The sequence below is a fragment of the Phytophthora sojae genome (genome assembly GCF_000149755.1).
Source record: "Phytophthora sojae unplaced genomic scaffold PHYSOscaffold_11, whole genome shotgun sequence".
NCBI classification, from domain to species: domain Eukaryota; phylum Oomycota; class Peronosporomycetes; order Peronosporales; family Peronosporaceae; genus Phytophthora; species Phytophthora sojae.
The window spans coordinates 386242-404589 of record NW_009258125.1 but is presented as its reverse complement, the minus strand read 5'-3'; the positions used below and the strand labels follow the sequence as shown (position 1 = coordinate 404589).

The 18348-nt window shown below is 51.6% G+C and overlaps 7 protein-coding genes across 7 annotated transcripts; 3 read left to right on the top strand and 4 right to left on the bottom strand.

Moving 5' to 3' along the window:
- Positions 1–1306: 1306 nt before the first annotated feature.
- On the bottom strand, positions 1307–1672 carry PHYSODRAFT_526333 (hypothetical protein; the record flags this gene model as incomplete). The annotated part of the gene is made up of 1 exon (XM_009537796.1): positions 1307–1672. A coding segment is annotated over one exon (366 nt), but the record flags the coding sequence as incomplete, so codon positions are not given.
- A 2347-nt stretch (positions 1673–4019) lies between these two features.
- Positions 4020–5809, bottom strand: PHYSODRAFT_460130 (hypothetical protein; the record flags this gene model as incomplete). The annotated part of the gene is made up of 2 exons (XM_009537795.1): positions 4020–4148; positions 5390–5809. Coding segments are annotated over 2 exons (549 nt in total), but the record flags the coding sequence as incomplete, so codon positions are not given.
- Positions 5810–5935: 126 nt separating this feature from the next.
- PHYSODRAFT_526676 (hypothetical protein) lies at positions 5936–6298 on the bottom strand (the record flags this gene model as incomplete). Its single annotated transcript, XM_009537794.1, has 1 exon — positions 5936–6298. A coding segment is annotated over one exon (363 nt), but the record flags the coding sequence as incomplete, so codon positions are not given.
- Positions 6299–11370: 5072 nt separating this feature from the next.
- Positions 11371–12138, bottom strand: PHYSODRAFT_527421 (hypothetical protein; the record flags this gene model as incomplete). Its single annotated transcript, XM_009537793.1, has 1 exon — positions 11371–12138. One exon carries the CDS (start codon positions 12136–12138, stop codon positions 11371–11373), a length of 768 nt encoding a protein of 255 aa, XP_009536088.1.
- A 3139-nt stretch (positions 12139–15277) lies between these two features.
- PHYSODRAFT_288771 (hypothetical protein) lies at positions 15278–15583 on the top strand (the record flags this gene model as incomplete). Its single annotated transcript, XM_009537792.1, has 1 exon — positions 15278–15583. The coding sequence occupies one exon, from the start codon at positions 15278–15280 to the stop codon at positions 15581–15583; it is 306 nt and encodes a 101-aa protein (XP_009536087.1).
- Positions 15583–16598, top strand: PHYSODRAFT_526370 (hypothetical protein; the record flags this gene model as incomplete). The annotated part of the gene is made up of 2 exons (XM_009537791.1): positions 15583–15921; positions 16179–16598. 2 exons carry the CDS (start codon positions 15583–15585, stop codon positions 16596–16598), a joined length of 759 nt encoding a protein of 252 aa, XP_009536086.1.
- An 18-nt stretch (positions 16599–16616) lies between these two features.
- On the top strand, positions 16617–16838 carry PHYSODRAFT_429996 (hypothetical protein; the record flags this gene model as incomplete). Its single annotated transcript, XM_009537790.1, has 1 exon — positions 16617–16838. A coding segment is annotated over one exon (222 nt), but the record flags the coding sequence as incomplete, so codon positions are not given.
- Positions 16839–18348: the final 1510 nt, after the last annotated feature.

Sequence of the window (18348 nt, the reverse complement as noted above, 5' to 3'; positions counted from 1 at the left end):
TGGTGGAGAACAACAAATTTGCGCGCCTTTGAAGATCCTTGGTGGGTTGAAGTATGGAAAAATAGTAGTGATAATAGCACTGATAGTATTACAACTAATGACGTTTTTCTGGCTACTACAGACTGTAGTCTACCGTATTATCACTACCAAGTCGTCCAGACCCTAGTGATATAGCAGGATTATAGTAGTAGGAGTAGTAATATATTATAGCAAACCCTGGTTCGCAATGAATTGCCGTCGATCACCATAGCGCTGCATTTGACTAGATCTCTAACGCGCCAATGGAAGATGGAACTCCTGGTTAGTGTAGTAACCAGTAGACATCACTTGACTGTCCGTCTTCATTGTGGGTTCGCCTTGCCGAATCAAAACGACAAAGTGAGGTATCAACTCACCTACTGAGTGCCATGTTCGGAAACCCCTTTCATTCATTGAGAAGACGACGGTAGCCTTGCATGATCACCTTGCCCTTCAAGCCCTCGGGCTCTTTCATGGGCACCACGCTGCCCTGGCACCGCAGCAGCTCGATGATCTGAAGTGTCCTCTCCAGACGGCCAGGGCCAGCGCCGAGTAGCCTTGCTGCAAAAGAGACAGCAAGCGCACGTGTTATGCGTATGAAGCTGCATGCACGTTCGTGAGCGCGAGCACGTAGGCCCCGTACAGCAGCATTAGGCGAGCTGTGTATTGCCCACGAAGCAGACGCAATGCAGCATCGAGAAGCCGCCGTTCTCGGTCAGTGCCCCCACGCCCGCTTTGTCAATCCCAACCGTAAGGTAGCGCCACGCCTTCTCTTAACATGTACGTCCCTGTCAAGATCCCATCAACTCTGCATGTTGTCTGAGCGAAACAATCTGACGGATGTCGTTTGAGCGAGCAGATAAATCGTTTGTCACAGGTAAATATACTTGATTACAGGATATGCAAAAGGGTAGGTAATTTGACTTAAATCTCAACCGGATGGGTCAACATAGCAGCATAATTTGATTAGATAGCATTCTTTTTAGTATAACAGGCGATGTCTAGTGTAAAACTAAGAGCTTTCAAAACCAGATTTAACAGGTATTCGATGTGAGAATAATGCACCTCAGTGGCCTTCGCCCATGGACTCTGGATAAAATCCAAAACTGGGAAAGTTTGAAGTTTTTGCAGCTGTTCATCGAATACTAACTTATTCAATTTGACGACGCGAAGGACACATTTCAATACTTCTCCCCTGATGAGCCTATTGACGGATGCAGGCTTCTAAGAGAACTACGTCAACTTTGCACGACTGAATAAAAGAAATCTACCATTATTTCTCTCAACTTTACTTTCCTCGGCTTTGCAGCAAAAGTTTCTCTAGGTTGGTGGCAAACGCCTTCGTTTCGTCGACCTTTTTCGCTGCCGTGAGCATCATCACAAGCTCTTTCTTGGTGTAGAGAGGTTTTAGCACCAAGAACATCATTTCGTTCGCGTTATTCGGGTCCAGCTTGGTTACGTAAGAGACCCACGTCGTCAGCTCTCGGTTTCTAAACAGCTTGGTCCCTGCCTGGTCCAGCTTTAGACGCTTGAAAACGCCCCTTGCGGTCTGCCCCTGGCTCAACCACATCTCCTCCGTTAGCTTCCTGGTAAGTAGCGTCGCACCACTGACACCTTCTGCATCATCAATCATTGTGGCAAGTTTTTGTTTGCCAAAGCGCCCTGACACGAGGCGGTTCTCAGTTTTTCACCAACGACATGCCATTCTAGAAATGAATTGGAGCTTGTATTGGACGACAAGTGGCGGATGAAATGGATGCTGCGTGGCTGTACCCGTGTGACACGAGTGACGATTGTGGGAGAAAAGTGATGCTGTGGAATGAATCCTGTACCTGACCGCAGATGGGCCCAACTGGCTGGAAGTGTGAATCCCGGGAGTGCACACCCAGGATTTCAAAGAATACTCAGTCCAGCCGCGGACTTTCCCTTACGATGAGTGCCTAAAGTCTGGCGGAAAGTGTCTCTGGAGAATGTATCCCAGAGTACACCTCATCTTGCTGTGGCTCAGAGTGCCCCAGAGGATTAAATTACCCTGAGAATCAACCCACTACCACCATGATCACGCGCAGGAGGCCGCTAAACCCACTAAAAGTGTGGCTTTGAGGAGATACACACGAGTCTGCACTGCAGCAGACTTGTTACCCACAGTGCCGCACGGAAACCACGATGACCCAGAGTTCACCTCCCTGAGTGCAGGTGACCCAGAGTTCCAAGATGATTCTCTGGGTTTGGACCATAAATCCAGACTCTCTATACTGAACTTAAGTGTTTCCTAAGCCAACTCCCAAGAATCCCCACACTTCTTCAAGATTCCTCAGAATTCCCTGGATTTCAGAAGAAGACCCTGAGTGTCACATGATTTTCAGGGATTCGAGTCAGTTCGAAGTCAGTCTGCAATCAAAGTGATGCGTGACCTTGAAGAACCGTTACGGATGCGCAGACTGGATACTTTCGAGCAGTCGCGAGGGAGTCCTGCACCATACTAGACCAAGTCCAAGGACCCACATTTGGCACTTTCGACGCCTGGCGACGACGGAATCGCAAGCCGATCGCAAGTTTGGACCGCTGACCCAAGGTATACTCAAGACAAGATATGGGACCCCAAGCATAGTGAACAGAAGATATTTGCTCGAAGAAGAATGCAGATGAGAGAGAAGTAAGAGAGAGAAGTAGCCGATAAAAGCCAAACAGAGTTCAATTTTCCCTGTACTGCGCAAGTGACTTCGGCCAAGCCTGCCGACGGAAATCCGGAGGACCCGAGACTACGACCGCGGGACGCTAAGGGCACATCAACGGCGAAGGACAGTCGTCTGTGTGGGCTCCATCAAACTCAAGTCCAGATAGGTGGTGACCAGCGACGGCCTTGAGCTTCCTGGGGTGATTTATCTATTCCATATACTAGTTGGGTCACTTGCTGTGCTCGTGGTAGCCCATTTCATATTATTCCAGAGGGTATTCTGGGGTGCAAGGTAGTCGCCTCCAGGATTTTATATTGACTGCTTGTGTGAAGGGAAGATAACTGATAGTGATTGTATTTTCCTCCTTTATTGGAGGTGGTGCGCGTTTGTGTGAGTCTCTGGGGAGCTAGGCCCCTGAATTTCAGACTCGAGTGAGCCTAGTGTGAGTGTGACCCACCGTCCAAGGGTCCAAAAGAATAATTGACGGCTAGTTGTGGTGTTTGTATACTCTGTATTTGTTGGTTTTATCGAGCTAGGAGGGCATTTGGGTAAGGTGTCTTCTGAGCTCCAAGTCCCGGAGTTGACTGAAATCCTGGACCTTGAATTCGTGATATTCTGGGTTTCGGGGGATCTGATTCTCTGGGTTTGCCTTTGGTGTGGAGGTGCGTTCTGAAGTAGACGTGCACTCCCGCACTTCTTCAAGGCTACATTTACAACCGGTGGAGTGCCGTTCCGTCGAAGACAAACGAGCCGGCAGGGATTACACAAGGTACCTACGCCAACCAAGCAGAGTGATTTTCAGGGTTTAAAGCTTTGCGGCTGCGAATCTCTGGGTCTATTTTCTTGCTGTTGACTCTCAAGTCGATACTCTGGGTCTACCCCTGGGAAACAGTCTTGGACTGTGCTATACGAACCCCCCCTGGGCCACAAAGGTTTCATCGGCCTCGCCTCAGCCCCATTAACACCAATAACATCGTCGTGTAAGGGTCTTCCTTGTCCAGCTTGGTCACGTAAGAGACCCAAGTATTCAAGTCCCTCGACTCAAGAGCGTGCTTGTGATCGCTTTTCAGCACGAAGTCGAACACATCGACCGCAGATTTCTCTTCGCCCACCCACTTTTTGATCAAGACTGTTTGGAATTTCGATACCATCGCGTCATTGTGGCCCCTTCCTACGGATACCATTTGTGCCAGTTCCGTGTCTGTGTTGTAGTAAGGCTTCAGCACCGATAAAATCACATCGTCTGCTCTCGTTGAACCCAGCCATGCCACGTAGTTCACCCAGACCTCCACACAGAAGAAAAGGCCCTCTGGCACCCAATTGTAACAGTTTTAAGACCGCATGCGCGGATTTATCCTCCTTCAGCCACTTGTCCAGCTGTATCGCCTCCAATTTACCAGCAATGACGCACGAACTGGCATCTTTCTTCGCCTTCATGAGCATATTAACGAGCTTGTCGGTGGCGAGCTTGGATGTCTTCTGTGGTATAGCGTTTTCTCGTTCATCGCCCAAGTCGACTCAAACATCTCGGCGAGTATGGATGCAGGGCAGCAGCATGGATTTCGCTGGGTACCGAAGTCGGCGAGCGAAGAATTCATGGTAACACCCGCTATCCAACATCGACGGCATCACTGCGGCAAGCACGAGGAGGACTTGGCGAGAAAGAGGTTGCCGTAATCGCACAAGCCAGTCCGGTCCAAGTGTGTACATCAGACACCGACTGGAGGAGTTTCGCCGACGCTGGATCCCAAAGATCTCAAGGGTCATCGAGCGAAGAGTCGGCGAGCGAGCAGACTTGGTTTTAGTATTGGAGAGGCCGTAACAGCCCATTTTCATTAGGTATTTGTATAGGAACCCCAGGGAAGGGCCTTTGAGCCCAACAAAGCAAAGATAAACACAGAGTGGAATTTTCGAGGTCCTAAACAAGCGGCACGCGGCGTCTCTTCAAGGTACGACCGCCCCCATGGGGCTAGATCATGATCACCGCTGAGATCGGCTATCCGAAGTGACGGAAGTGTTCTCGGCCGCCCGGCGAGTCCAAGAGCGAGTGCGTGTAGTGGTTATATGGATTCCGCCCCTGGCGAAGTACTCGTCGAGCGTACGAGCGCCGGTTTTCGGCCCGCCCCCGACTTAGCCGGTGCGGTTTTGCATCGACGCCCCGTAAAAGGCGAGAGCCACCATCCATCCTTTGGTGGAGGGCACGGGTCAAGGAGAGAAGGAGAAGGAGAAGAAGAAGCGACAAGAGAGGTCGGCGAAGGAAGGGGGCGTGCTGTGTGCTCGTGGCACGGCTCCTGGGACGACTTGGCAGGTGCCTGGGTAACCACTGCAACGCTGTAAACGGACTGGGCGATCTTCGGATCACCCGACAAGCCTGCACTCCCGTTAGTGTAGGTGTTGTTGGTGTGAGAGTGGGAAGCTAACGGGTTTTGGCACGTCTGCTACACCACACTTCAGCTTACTAAGCAAGAGCGAGTATGGGTTTCGTCCAGTTTCTTCACGTAGATCACCCAGTTGCACTGCAGCGGTGACTTGAGCAGATTTTCCATATCATCACCCAGCTTTAAGAGCCGGAAAACATCCTCTGCCGATTTCCCACTGCGCAGCCAACGCGTCATCTGAGGCTTTTCGAGTCTCTCAGCAATTGCCTTCGTGGAGGAACTCTCCTTCACCACAAGAAACAGTGTGACCAGAACAGCTTCATCCTTGCAATTCACCTTCAGCGTCGATAGCATCAGCTCGCCTGCCTTCTCTGGACTCAGCTTCGTCATGTAGTCGACCCAGGAACTAAACGCCGGGCTCTCAAAGATCTTGTCACCTTGGGCGTTGAGCTTCAGCGGGGTGAACACTGCATTCGCAGTTTTCCTCTCGCCCAGCCAAACCTTCTGCTGTACCGCTTCCAGCCTCTTAGCAGCCTTACCCGTGCAGTGTTGTTTCGATCCAACCAGCAAGATCGTAGCCAGCTCGTCGTCACCGTATGATGCTCGAAGCATTTTGTACATTTCCTCGTCCGCATCCTTCCCTTCTAGCTTAGTCACGTAGGAGACCCATGTGCTGAGCTTGGGCTGATTGAAGAGATGCGTGCCATGACCGCTCAACTCTTGCAGCTTGAAAACGGCAACCGCGCTTTGAGATTTCCAACTATCAAATAGCTCGTTCTCCACGTTTTGGGCAATAGTCGATGCAACTTCGTCATGCTTCGCTGAGCCGACTAAAGCTGCACAGACACACTGTGGCTGGGCGATGGCCACTGCGTGGATGTTCGTAATCCAGCCAGCAGGAGGCGTAGTGCCGTCCGCAAAGTGTCCGAACAGCTCCTGAAGGCGCTTCCAGTTCCCTGTTACCGTGACTTGTGGTTCTCGATCCAAGAAATCGCTGAACGCCCACGCGCCCAAAGTCTTCTCGCGAATCTCTCGACGCAGAACTTCACACAAAGCTTCAGACGTCTGCAGCTGGTCCTTGAGTTCGGCAATTTCGTCTGCACGCGCATTCAGTGCGTGTTGGTGGTCTTCTTGCTGACGGATGACATTGTGATTGAACGCGGATTCGCCATCCTGCTTGGCCGCAGTGATGCGTTCAACCTCCTCCTTCCAGTACACTTCCATGGCAGCCCATTCGCGTCGAAGACCCTCGTTCACGTCCAACAGATCCAGCGTGTGCTGTGCGTAAGTCTGGCCTTTGGACTCGAGCGCCAGTTTCAGCTGCCGGTGTTTGCTGAGGAGCCGTTTCAGGAACGACACCGTGTTGTAAGTGCGTTCAGCAAGTCGTTCCGCCCGGAAGACACTGAGCACCGAGGCAAACCCACGCTGCAGGACCAACGACTTCAACATGGATGCGAGGTTTGTGCCTGACGGGAGACCTTGTTGTACCTCTAGCATGCCTGAACGCACACTCGGCCCAATGACTGATTTAAGGTCCTTGTAGTCCTCGTCGGTGAGGGTCTCGACAACCTGCAGCACCTCCTGCCCACCGTACCCATCGTGAAAACGCGCGCCATTGTGAACTGCGTCCGCAGACGCCGGAACTCCGACCACTCTGAGCGGCGTGTCCGTAGCGATGGGAGGTGGCACCAACCAGCTCGCTGGACGCTATACACTCCCGTCGATGAAGCCGAAGTTGGATGCAGGGACGAGCTTGGACGCGGAGAGGCCCGCGTATTCAGCGTTGGACACGATCCGGCGTTCACGCCAACCAGGCCCAAGGAGCGAGTGCGTATTTGAAGCCTCATCGCCTGCGTTCAAGGTGGTCGAAAGTGCGTTCAGGCTGCTCGACCCGTTGGGATCTGCGTTCAGCCGATCATCACTCTCCTTGGCCTCTACATCCACGGTGGAGCCCTCCATGACCTCACCCCTCGCCGCTGTCGCCCTCCTTGTCGTCGTTGTTGCCCGTGAAGTGCACCCGGCGCTCGTTGCCCGAAGGAGACGCTTCCGCCGGTGTTTGCTGCGACTCAGACGCCTTGCTGCCGTCACCCGATTGACTGGCGTGATCCTGCGCGTCGTCCCCCTGCGTGCGTGCCTCTGGCGCGTCGCCCTCTGCCGGTGCCATGCCGCTGTGCCGCTCGGGTGACCGCGAGTTTGCCGTGTCGGTGTGTGTGAGTCGGTGCCGCGCGTTTGAAGAAGATTTTGCAATGATACGGAAAGCTGGAATGGAGTTTGTGGTTGGAGACGAGTCTGGCCGCAGATTTGACAGTTGCTGACCAAGCGGGACAGGGCGGAGAAGCGTGCGCAAGCGTGGCAGTTGGCCAACTGCCCGTGCTTCAGAACTGCGTTCAAGCTCAGCCCCATCAGACTTCGGTCCAGCCATGATGCGCCAGCTCGGATGCAATTTCCTCTATGACAGACCATGACTGGAAGGGACGGTTGTGACGAGACTGAGCGAGGTTTTACCTCAACCGGTCATCACCTGTCTACAGACCCGCCTGAATCCGCCATTCGGATTGGTCGAGACAACCCGGGCCCGGCTGTACACCGTGCGACAAGATCTGAGCTGGAATTCGGCTGTGTTCCGCGGAGCGAAGTGCGCTCAAGCCTAGGATGGACCCTTCAGGCCTGGAAGACTGCGTTCAGACAAGAAACCCTGAACGCACTCGATCCGTCCAGGCCGCCCCCCGTCCTTAAGCGGGTTGACACATTGAGGCCGTCGAAAACACCTGCACGAACGTATCGTGTACGGTGTCCCGCCTCGCCTAGGCCCTGAACGCACATCGAATTCGTGTACCCGGAGCTCAGCCACCCCAGTGAAGTCAAGTGCAGGGTGTCCAGACCGCTGGCCACCCGGACGAAGTCCCGCCAAGTGCCCTACTACCAAGTGAAGAGTCAACCTACCCTTGGCCGCAGACCTTGGACGCACTGCGTTCAGGCCTGCCGACTCTGAAACCCGGTTTCAAGGATGCGGGTTCTAGGGAACCTTGGCCGCATGCGGCCAAGGTTTCTCAAGAGCCAGTTATGCACAAAGACGCGGGCACATTGAAGCTGGGCAAGAATCCAGTGGACAGTGTCTACGTCAACAGTTCCAGTATACTCAAGTCAAGATATTCGCCAGACGTGTGGCGAAGAACACAGAAGAACATAGAAGAACGCTACGAGAGAGATACCTTTACACAAAAGTCTAGCAGACAACAATCAGAGAGTTCGTTTTACCCCCTACAGCGCAAGTCGCCGAGGAATCGGGTCCGCTGTCTTTAAGGGCAAGGGCAGTGCGGAGCTCCCCACACACATTCAAGTCCAGTTACGTGGGGGTCAGTCTGCTCCTGCTGCTGAAGTGATCCACGTATTCCATTTCCCAGTTGGGCTCATTGCGTTGAGGTAAGGGTGGTGTCCCATTTCATGTTAACGATTGATATCTCGGGTGGTTTGGTAGCAGTCGCCCCCGGGAATAGTTTGATTGACTGCGTTTAGGATCGGATTGTATTTGATCTGTATATTTCCCTCATCTGAGGGTGGTGCGCGTGTGAAAGTGCGTTCAAGGTTGACCAGTATCTTGAACGCAGATTAGTTGACTGGTGTACGACCCACCGCCCAAGGGTCTAAGAATAAGTGGCGGCTGTGTGTTTGTGTATAACTCTGTATTTGTATTGGTTATCTGAAAGTGGTGTGTATTTCTGGGGTTCTAACTTGTGGTAGTAACCCTGATCCTTCACCCACGCTACGAGCTTCAGCCATTTCGGAGAAGTGCGTTCAGACAAGTGAACGTTACGCTCAACGAATTCAAGGCTTTCAACCCCACAGACAACCCACCTGGTGATCGATCCAGGCTCCCCGAAGATAAACGACACCGATAGGGATTCACAAGGTGCCACGCCACCCTGGCCGCATTTTTCCCCAGAACCTGCGTTCAAGGAAATCTTCGTTCAGGGTTTACCTTCCCAAAAAGGTTTGCTCGTCAACCCTTTCTGGGGTACCGCTATACACCTGGGCGTAAAGGTTTCACCGACCTCGTCACACAAAGACATTCCGTGATCAGGTTCAGACCAAAGTCCGATTCGAAGAGCTCACGTAGCGTGTGATCCGCAAGCAGGAGAACACCCTTGAACTGTAGGAATCCAGGGTTAGATGACATCAGTAGTGATAGCCAGGCCAAGCTGTGCAGGGTCGGTGGGGCTCCTATCAGTCCCATTAGCTTGAAGAGAGCCATGCATCTCGCTTGGTGCCATCCTGATTTCGTTTCCCTTGAAACATTGGCTGCTGCAGCTATAGCTTGAAGCAGTTCCTGACGCGACCCAGGTTTTCGCCATCCCATCGTTGAGAGTGGCTCCATAAACGATTTAGTAGCGTTAGCGGGGCTCGACAGCAGGAGGCAACGGTTAAAAGCATGGAGCGAAACGACTTCGTCAAACTTGGCAGCGCTGTCTTCATCTCTTAGAGCGATTTGCCAGGCAAGTGGTGTCGTAGTAATTGATCTAAGGAGGGTCTCAGCACTGCGGGTCTTGATCAACTGGTCTTGAACTTCCTTGACATGGCTTCCCGCCAGGGCAGTAGTATCAGCATCCACAGCTGCTTGCCCCACGTGCTTCGCTTCTTCTAAGTCGTCAAACATGTTATCAATGCCCTTAGCATCCGGTGGCAGTACAATGTCATATCCGCGCTGTGAACGTTTTGCACTACGCCTCGTTTTCACGTGCTCTTTCGCGGATTGGGTCAGGCACGCCACGACCTGTAACAATCCGTTGTCAGGGTCGGCAGTAGCTAAACACAGCTCTGAGTCATCGTCCATTTCGGTGAGGACCTCGAGGGGCGCTCGGGGAGACAACTGCCGCTTTGCACCTGCCACTTGCTCCACCATAATGGTATCGGTCATACCAGTCACCTCTTCTTCAGCAGAGATATTATTATCGGTTCCTCCTGCTCCCAGGTCATCGATGTCCATCTGGGTCACGCCATGGTCCGAGTCGGCTTCCACTGGGCCAGGCTGGCTGCTGGGCTATTGTGCCAGAGGTTCGGCACTCCTTGCCTCACCACGCTTGTCCTCTGCACTCGGGGTTGTCTCGGTGCGAACCTCTGCTGCCGTGTCCACATTCGAAGGGGAAATAGGTGGTGGTATGGTTGCATCGTGGCCCGTGGAAGCTGGGTTCGCCGCTGGGTCCAGCCGTGTTGGGGTGAAGCTGCTTCTTGGAGGCGACGAGCGAGGGCGTGTTGGTGTTTCCGATGGGCACGTAGCCGCCGTACTGGAAGGCGAGATGCAGTAAGCACCGAGTCGATTTCTAGTGGCGCAAAGTGGCATCTGTTGCTGAGAAGGCTGCGCTGAGAAGGCTATTAGCGAGTACCAGTCACGTGCACGAAGCAGCTAGTGTACGTGATGACCATCGTCAAAGTCCAACGAGCGACACGCAGCAACTGTAGTCAAGGCTCTGAGTGCCAGGATGCTTCCAAGGACCAACAGAGCTTCAAGGAGAGACGGCCCAGCAGCAAGGACTACAACAGGAACAGGATCGAGGACGGACGACGCAAGGAGGGTACGCAGTACTGGTAAAGATATCCGAAGCGGCGCGAAAGATAGCGAGCAGCAGTCAAGACGGCGGCGGCGACGGGGTGAACAAGCGGAGGAAGAGTCGAAGAGAGCATGCATCGAGGATAGCACACACGGGGCGTGGAAGAACGAAGGGGTGAGCGAGGCAACGCTGGAAACTCGCCGACGTGCCACCTCACATAAGGCAACGACCAAGACCGACGATTGACCAAGGTGTGCTGGTCAGAAGCCGTTGGCCGGCACCCATGGCGCCCACGCCACCAAGTGATGGCAGTAAAAGTGTAGTCAGTATCGAAATAGCGCTGTAGGGTACAGCCCAACCCATACAGTAGAGCTAAGCAGAGTGTAACGTCAATACACGAAGCAGTTGGTCGTAGCAAGTCGACTAAGGTCAAAGTGCAATCGAAGTGAAGAGCCCGGTCCGAGGTGACGAGCAGCGTGCACACAGAGTCACAGTGCACACGTGCGTCCATCGACGACCAGTACCCCGCGGACACATCCGCCGGAAGGGAGAACCCGCGAGTTGTGCGCGCACGTGGGCACAGTTCACAGAGGGACAGCTCCAGTCAGCTATCGCCTACCTGGGCCCGATAAGAAGCGGAGGGGTCGAGGATCACGTGCGAGCACCTGGGATTGGCGACGTACAAGGCGTTGTGTGTGTTGGATATCGCGTGGAGCGGTGTATATTTGTATAGGTGACGAATTGGCGTTTCTAGCCGCCGAGGACCCCGGCGCTGCAGAGCCGCGGACTCGGACAAGGTGCGGACGGTAGCTGCAGAAGGGCAGATCGCTTACTATGCCTTTCTTTCCAGATCATCGGTATGATTTTTGACCAACGGAGACACGAGCTCGAACTGCTCCACCTCGAACGAGATATTCCGGTACGTCCTCCGCGGGAAAGTAGTATCTCCAGGTTGCTGAGCAGACCCGATGCTTTGTCAAGGGCGCACGGTCGAAAGTAGACGGGTTTAGCTCCCTTCAAAGCCAGTGCGCGTAGTATCGCGCTAGCTTCTTCCTGAGAGCTAACACCAGCCACATCCAGGTAGTAGCAGCGAGCAAGCGGGGAATCCATCGTGAAACGGAATTTCGTGCCCATGATGCTCACTTGCTGCCCGACAAGAGCTACCTGGTCCGCCGACGTGCGAACGAGGAGACTTAGTCCACCTTGGAAACGCTTTTGAAGCGTTCCAAATACACGCTTCTTTATCAATTTCTCCACCAATTCGTTGCCGTTGTCGCGAAGGAATAAATCCATGATCTTGGGTATTGCAACCCCTTGAAAGAAGTTTTTCGAGTCGATCACAAGCGGAAATTTCGCCACTGGCGTTGTCTCCGGGCGGGTCGCGCAGATCTTGTGGAGGAAGTCATCCAAAGGGATGTCTGCCTCGTAGTTGGTGAAGAGCTTCTCGAGCTGGTCCAACGGAGGCAGGGGCTCTTGGAAGTCTCGACGTTGAGTCGCTCCCCTCAGGTGCTCTGCCATGGAGGGCAACAGATGCAGATACCATCTTGACACGTGTTTCTTTCTCAGGGGCGGTACTTGGTACGGCGCAGAAAACGAAGTCAGAAAGAGATGTGTCTGTCAGTCCGTGTGTCACGCATGGCGAAAAAATTAGGGTGGTCCACATAAACGTACATAGACAGCCTTGGACGCCGAAGGCGGCCCCACCCCAAAGCTGCCGAGCGCAGCGAAGGCGGCACCCGCGCGCATTATAGTGGGTCGCAGGGCCCACCCAACTTCAAAGTTATTAATAACGCTGCGAGTAGTGCAGCGAGCCGACGAGGCGAGCGGAACGGGGGCGATAAATATGTATCACCCCCGCTGCCTAGTACTTTTCGGACAATGTGATATTAATTAAATTTGGCCCACCGCGTAGCAGCGATAGCTGGTGGGCCCGCACTTCTACTTAGAATAATAGCCCTGGAACAGGTTTGCTGTATTGGCCCTTTCAGAAACTTTGGCCAATCTGACCTCAAAAAGGTGGTCTTAAAAAGGAGAGGGTAGGGTTAAACCTCGGATTTGTGCATCGGATTACGGAAGTCCTACGTAGGAGCTCCGTCTTCATCTAAAGGGTACCTTTTTGGAAATAAGGACCGAATGGCCATGTTAAGCTGGCCATTCGGGCCTTCGTAGGACTAACGAGTCCTTCGTAGGACTAGATCATGTCAGTGTGCCTGAAAGCATCTGTGGCAAATGCATAGTTTGGCCACACTCGTACAGGCGGAGACTCAGGCAGTACCGCAGCTAGGTCATCATGCCAGCGTGGAGCTACGTACGGGTACATGTGCTACAGCCTGTAGCCTACAGGTGTAACGGTACTGCACACGCTCATTTGTTGGCCTCCCTTCGCAAGCAATTCGCTCAGTTTATATTCAGTTATTGTTTATGCACGGTTTTACTGGCCTTAGTACTAACTTTTATGAGGTCTTACGTAGGAGCAAGACTCCTACGTAGGACCTCAAATCGGAGGGCGTTTTGGAAGAAAGGCACAATAAAAGTAACTGTTACGAGCGTAGTAAGCGATAATAGTACGTAGTATGCGATAGCAACGCGTAGTAAGCGATAACAGTACGTAGTATGCGATAGCAACGCGTAGTAAGAGATAGTATGGCGTAGTAAGCGATAGCAGTGTGCAGTAAGCGATAACAGCGCGAAGTAAGCGATACCAGTGCGAGTACACGTAGTGGAAGGAGTGCACAGATTATTACTAACAAGTGCAGAACACTTTTACTGTAATCCTTTAGGGATGGACATATTATTGCTGCAGCGGTGCTTAGTGTTCATGTTACGAGGACATATAGTGCCGTTTATATATTGCAGGTACAGTGTGTAGCTGTAGGATAATGCGTTAGTGGGGTCCTAGATACATGTATTCTGACATTCACTGAGCGGGGGATTTTTATCATAGTTTACGCTGAGATTCCTTCAATAACAGTGTTATTGGACGGATATACATTCAGGAACCGGTAACGTGCATAGTTTCGGGGTGCGAACTTCTTACTTTTAAAACCTTAGCTATTGTACTGCAGGTGGTACACTAAAATGCTAATGTTCGCCGTGTAGTAGAACAAGAAACTGACGAATTCCTGAGTTTTGAAGCGATCCACGTAGAAGCTAACGTAGCCTGGAGCTGAATACATTTTTTGGAGCGGAGAAAATGCCCAAACGATGTAGCAAAATATAGAAACGGTGTTTTCTAACAACAGAGGCACTAAGTAGAATGTTAAGTAGAAGAATAGCGACATTTTAATTGTGATTTGGGCTAATTGCCCAGGTATAGAATGCATAGCTACACCTACGAACCAATTAACAGAAAACTATAGTAGTAATACACTTGGTAATTCAAGACGTACACAGACTTATGTAAACATACCGTATAAAGATATATCAAATCAAGCCACCCTACCACGACGACATGTACCTTATGCCAATGTTTCTTTTGATCACATTACAGGAAATAAAATTATATATATGCACTACGAGACGACGTTGTAATCGGGTTCATAAATCGTGGCGATGTGGATACGCTTTACGGCACCGTACCGTACAACAACATAGCTCTTTTTGCATTAACTCTAACGTGGAAACATTGGTTAAGCTGATGCCAGCTACGTAACTCTACTATGTAACAGTACTTCTAACACAACACTTTTTACGTGCACACAATCGAAATTAAAAGCATTTGAACCGGATAAAGCCCACTCTACTGCAACTAACCACAAAATTACCGCCGCGTAGCGGCGGCGCTCGGCTAGTCTAAAGATTCAACAAGAAAGACGCGCTGTCCGTCCGTCACAAAATCGTCACGCTTATTCACTAAGTACGAATCATACTAATTCCGATTAGCCGCCGAGCGCAGCGAAGGTGCCCCATTATTCGATATTGCGGGCCCGCAGGGTCTGCCCCGGCCTCTGTATTACTAACCTGACATTGAGAGTAGTGCAGCGAGCCGACGAGGCGAGAGGAACGGGTCCGCCACTGCCGTAGCGAAGCGTAGGCAGTTTGCTCAAATAGCGGAGCGAGCATAGCGAGCGAAGCGCCAACAAACTAAAAAACACCGCCGCATAGCGGCGACGCTCGGCTAGTCAAACCTTTTAGATTCGTATTATGCAGTCAACCAGTCACGCTTCTCCTGACTGAGATTGCCAGTCTCATGGTCAGTCAGAGGCAAATCTCGCTTCTAATCGGTCGTTGTCCGGATAGTTCGATACATCTGTCCGACTCCGATTGTCAGAGGAAGTAGGGCCGGATACATTTGTCGGAATACCGTGATCGTGTGACATCGGTGCCCCTCACTGCCGCTTCGGGAAAATACGCTCATTGCGTCCTCTCAAAACTCGCCGCACTACATGCATTGACGGTACGCCAAAATGCGTTGTTGTCCCATTGCCGATTCCGGAAAGGTGTGTCTGACTATGAGTTAGTCGCTCTGGTGGTTCCAGATGAACTTGCAAAGGTTAAAGCAGTTTCTCTCACGATATATTGTCACGGTTCTCGTAGTGCTTTGGATGCATTAGAGTACGTTTGCCTATCCTACTTTAGATCCAGCGACATCATTGAGTACTGTAGGCAGTCGCCGGATGTCGTCTCACTTTGGAATCCGTCCCCAAACACTCCAGGCATGGTTCTCCCCTCCGTCGTGCGTCTGTGCCGCATCGCGCTAGTGGCGCTCATCGTTCTGTTAGCATTCGTCAATGCCCTACCAGTGGCCGCACACTCGAAGAGACTGGGCGTTAGCCCGAGGGCTTCTCTCGACTTCAAGTCAGGCTACGAGCAAACTAAACGGCACCTGAGGACTCACAAGAAATCGAGGGAAGATGAAGCCAGGCCTTTAATGTTGACATCCCCGTCATCTCGAAGCTTGCCGAAAAAGTGTCGAAGAAACCAAAGACTGAGGATGAAGCGCTTCAACCCTTCACCAAAATGATGCTCCCCTATCAACACACGAAGCTTCTTGAAAATCCGCAGTTCCAGAAGTGGACCACCGCAGTTACAAAAGGATACAAGAAGAATTCCGAAGCGGCTGGACGGTCGATGGCCTCCACCTTGGCATCTCAATACGGCGATGAAGCACTGGCAAAGATGATCGTGGAGGCGAAAAACGTACCGAGCACTGAGAACATTCCTGCCAAGCTAGAGGAAGGTTTGACGAAGAACCGGCTGAGCCAGAGAAAAACTCCAGACGCCTTGCTTCGGGATTTGAACTTTAACAAGTTCGGGCATATTTCTTTATGGAGACCTGCGATAGACACTGGGAGGAAGTACGTGAAGATGAAGAACGAAGACCCGTACAAGCTGCTGCTCGCAAAAATGAGGGCGCGCGATAGCGACGATGTAGTCGCGAGTTTGATTGGACCGGCGAAGCGGGAACCGGATGGGTCGACAGCCATCCAGAAAGTGGAGGAGCTACTGCTCGAGAGCTGGATGCCTCAAAGCGCGGACGACATTCGTAAGTTTGACCCGGCGGACAAATTCGTTTTGACTACCCCAGTCTCAGTATTTGGGTCTCGTACGTGACGAAGCTGGAAGGGAGCCAAGCAGACGAACGGATGTATAAGGTACTTCGAGCGTCCTACGGTGACGATGAGCTGGCTATGATGCTTACTGGGTGGAGGAGGTACCTTGCGGACGATGTAGCTAAGCGGTTGGAAGAAATTCAGCACAAGGCCCTGCTGGGTGAGGGGAAGGACGCAAAGGCAATGTTCACTATTCTCAAACTGAACAGTGAAGGCGAGAAACGTTTTGAGAGCCCAGCGTTTAGTACATGGACCAGTTACGTGACTAAACAGGATGCCCAGAACGCAGATAAATTGATGCTATCGGCATTGAAGACGACCTACGACGATGGTGTCCTGGCCAAAATGTTTCTTGCAGCAAAGGAGAGCGCAGATACGAAGGTCATTGCTGGAAAGCTGGAGCAGGCTCAGATTACGGATTGCTGAAAAGTCGGCGGGTGATGTTTTCAAATCCTGAAGCTGGACGATGATGTGGATAATCTTCTGACCAACCCCCTGCTGAGCAACTGGGTGAGTTTCGTGGAGAAACTGGACTTCAACCCGTACTCGATCTTGCTTACAAAATTGAAGACATCCGAGCTCACAAATACCGACGAGAAGCTCGTCGAGATGCTGATGAAGGCGAAGACCAAGGCCGCTACAAGTGTCCTCGCTGGAAAACTGGAGGCATATACCAGCAACATTTGAAAAGATCCTCCTCAACAAGTGGCTGCGTCAGAAGAAATCCGCGGACGCCGTCTTCAACTTTGTGCTGAACGAGCCTCACGACCAGATTTTTAAGTATCGCGATTTCAACACTTGGGTTTCGTACGTGACCAAGCTGGACAAGGAGGGCCCGTACAAGACCATGTGGTTGATACTGCAGAAACATTTCGATGAAAGTGTTGTTGTCTTGAGCGTAGTTGTAGTTGTAGACCGTCAGACGGAGGGCCAATTTGAAAGTGGGGCCGACTCCATTTCTTCATCCGGTTGGGTTCTCTTTTCCTACAGCCCTGATCGGTATGTCAAAAGTTGGTACTTATTCTAAACCACAACACTCCCACAAAAGAGACACGCAACCGATACGTCGCCACTTATCTAACCATTGGCACCACTCCTGGCAAATGTGCGTTATAAGACCTTTAAGTATGCGTCTTAGGAGCATATACCCAGACCTATAGCTTTGTATCTTACAATGCGCATTGTGGGGAGCAAATTGGAAAAGCCTATCCTTTTCACCAAAATTTGACTTTGTCCTTGGCATAACTTCAACAAACTTACATAAACGCCAATATGCTTTGACAGTTTTATAACTTAGATCTTTATGTTGCTTCTCCTTTAATTCCACCCCTTGAAACTTAACACTGCATTTAGGGGTGCAAAACTTAACTCCACTCTGACGGTTGTACTTGTCCTACTTATCTTAAGATCGGTAGCTTGATGCAAATCAAACTTGATAGTTAACTCACTGTATTTGTAGTGCCACGTTATGATTACTGCCTGTTGACACGAGGCGGTCCCCAGAAAATTGCCGACGATGTGCCGTCACCTCTGTGACTTGGGGTTTGTATCGGATGCTGATTGGTGGATGACTTGGATACGGCGCGGCTGTACCCGTGTGACATGTATGGCGACTGTGGGAGATAAGTGATTTCAGAAGATGACCCTGAGTGTCACCTGATTTTCAGGGACTCGAGTCAGTTCGAAGCCAGTCTGCAATCAAAGTGATGCGTGACCTTGAAGAACCGTTGTAGATGCGCAGACTGGATACTTTCGAGGAGTCGAGAGGGAGTCCTGCACCATACTAAACCAAGTCTAAGGACCCACAATTGGCACTTTCGACGCCGTGCGACAATGGATTCGCAAGCCGATCGCAAGTTTGGACCGCTGAACCCAAGGTATACTTGCCCGAAGAAGAATGCAGAAGAGAGATAAGTAAGAGAGAGAAGTAGCTGATAAAAACCAAACAGAGTTCCTTTTACCCTGTACTGCGCAAGTGACTTCGGTCAAGCCTGCCGACGGAAATCCGGAGGACCCGAGACTATAACCGCGGGACGCTAAGGGCACATCAACGGCGAAGGACAGTCGTCTGTGTGGGCTCCATCAAACTCAAGTCCAGATAGGTGGTGACCAGCGACGGCCTTGAGCTTCCTGGGGTGATTTATCTATTCCATATACTAGTTGGGTCACTTGCTGT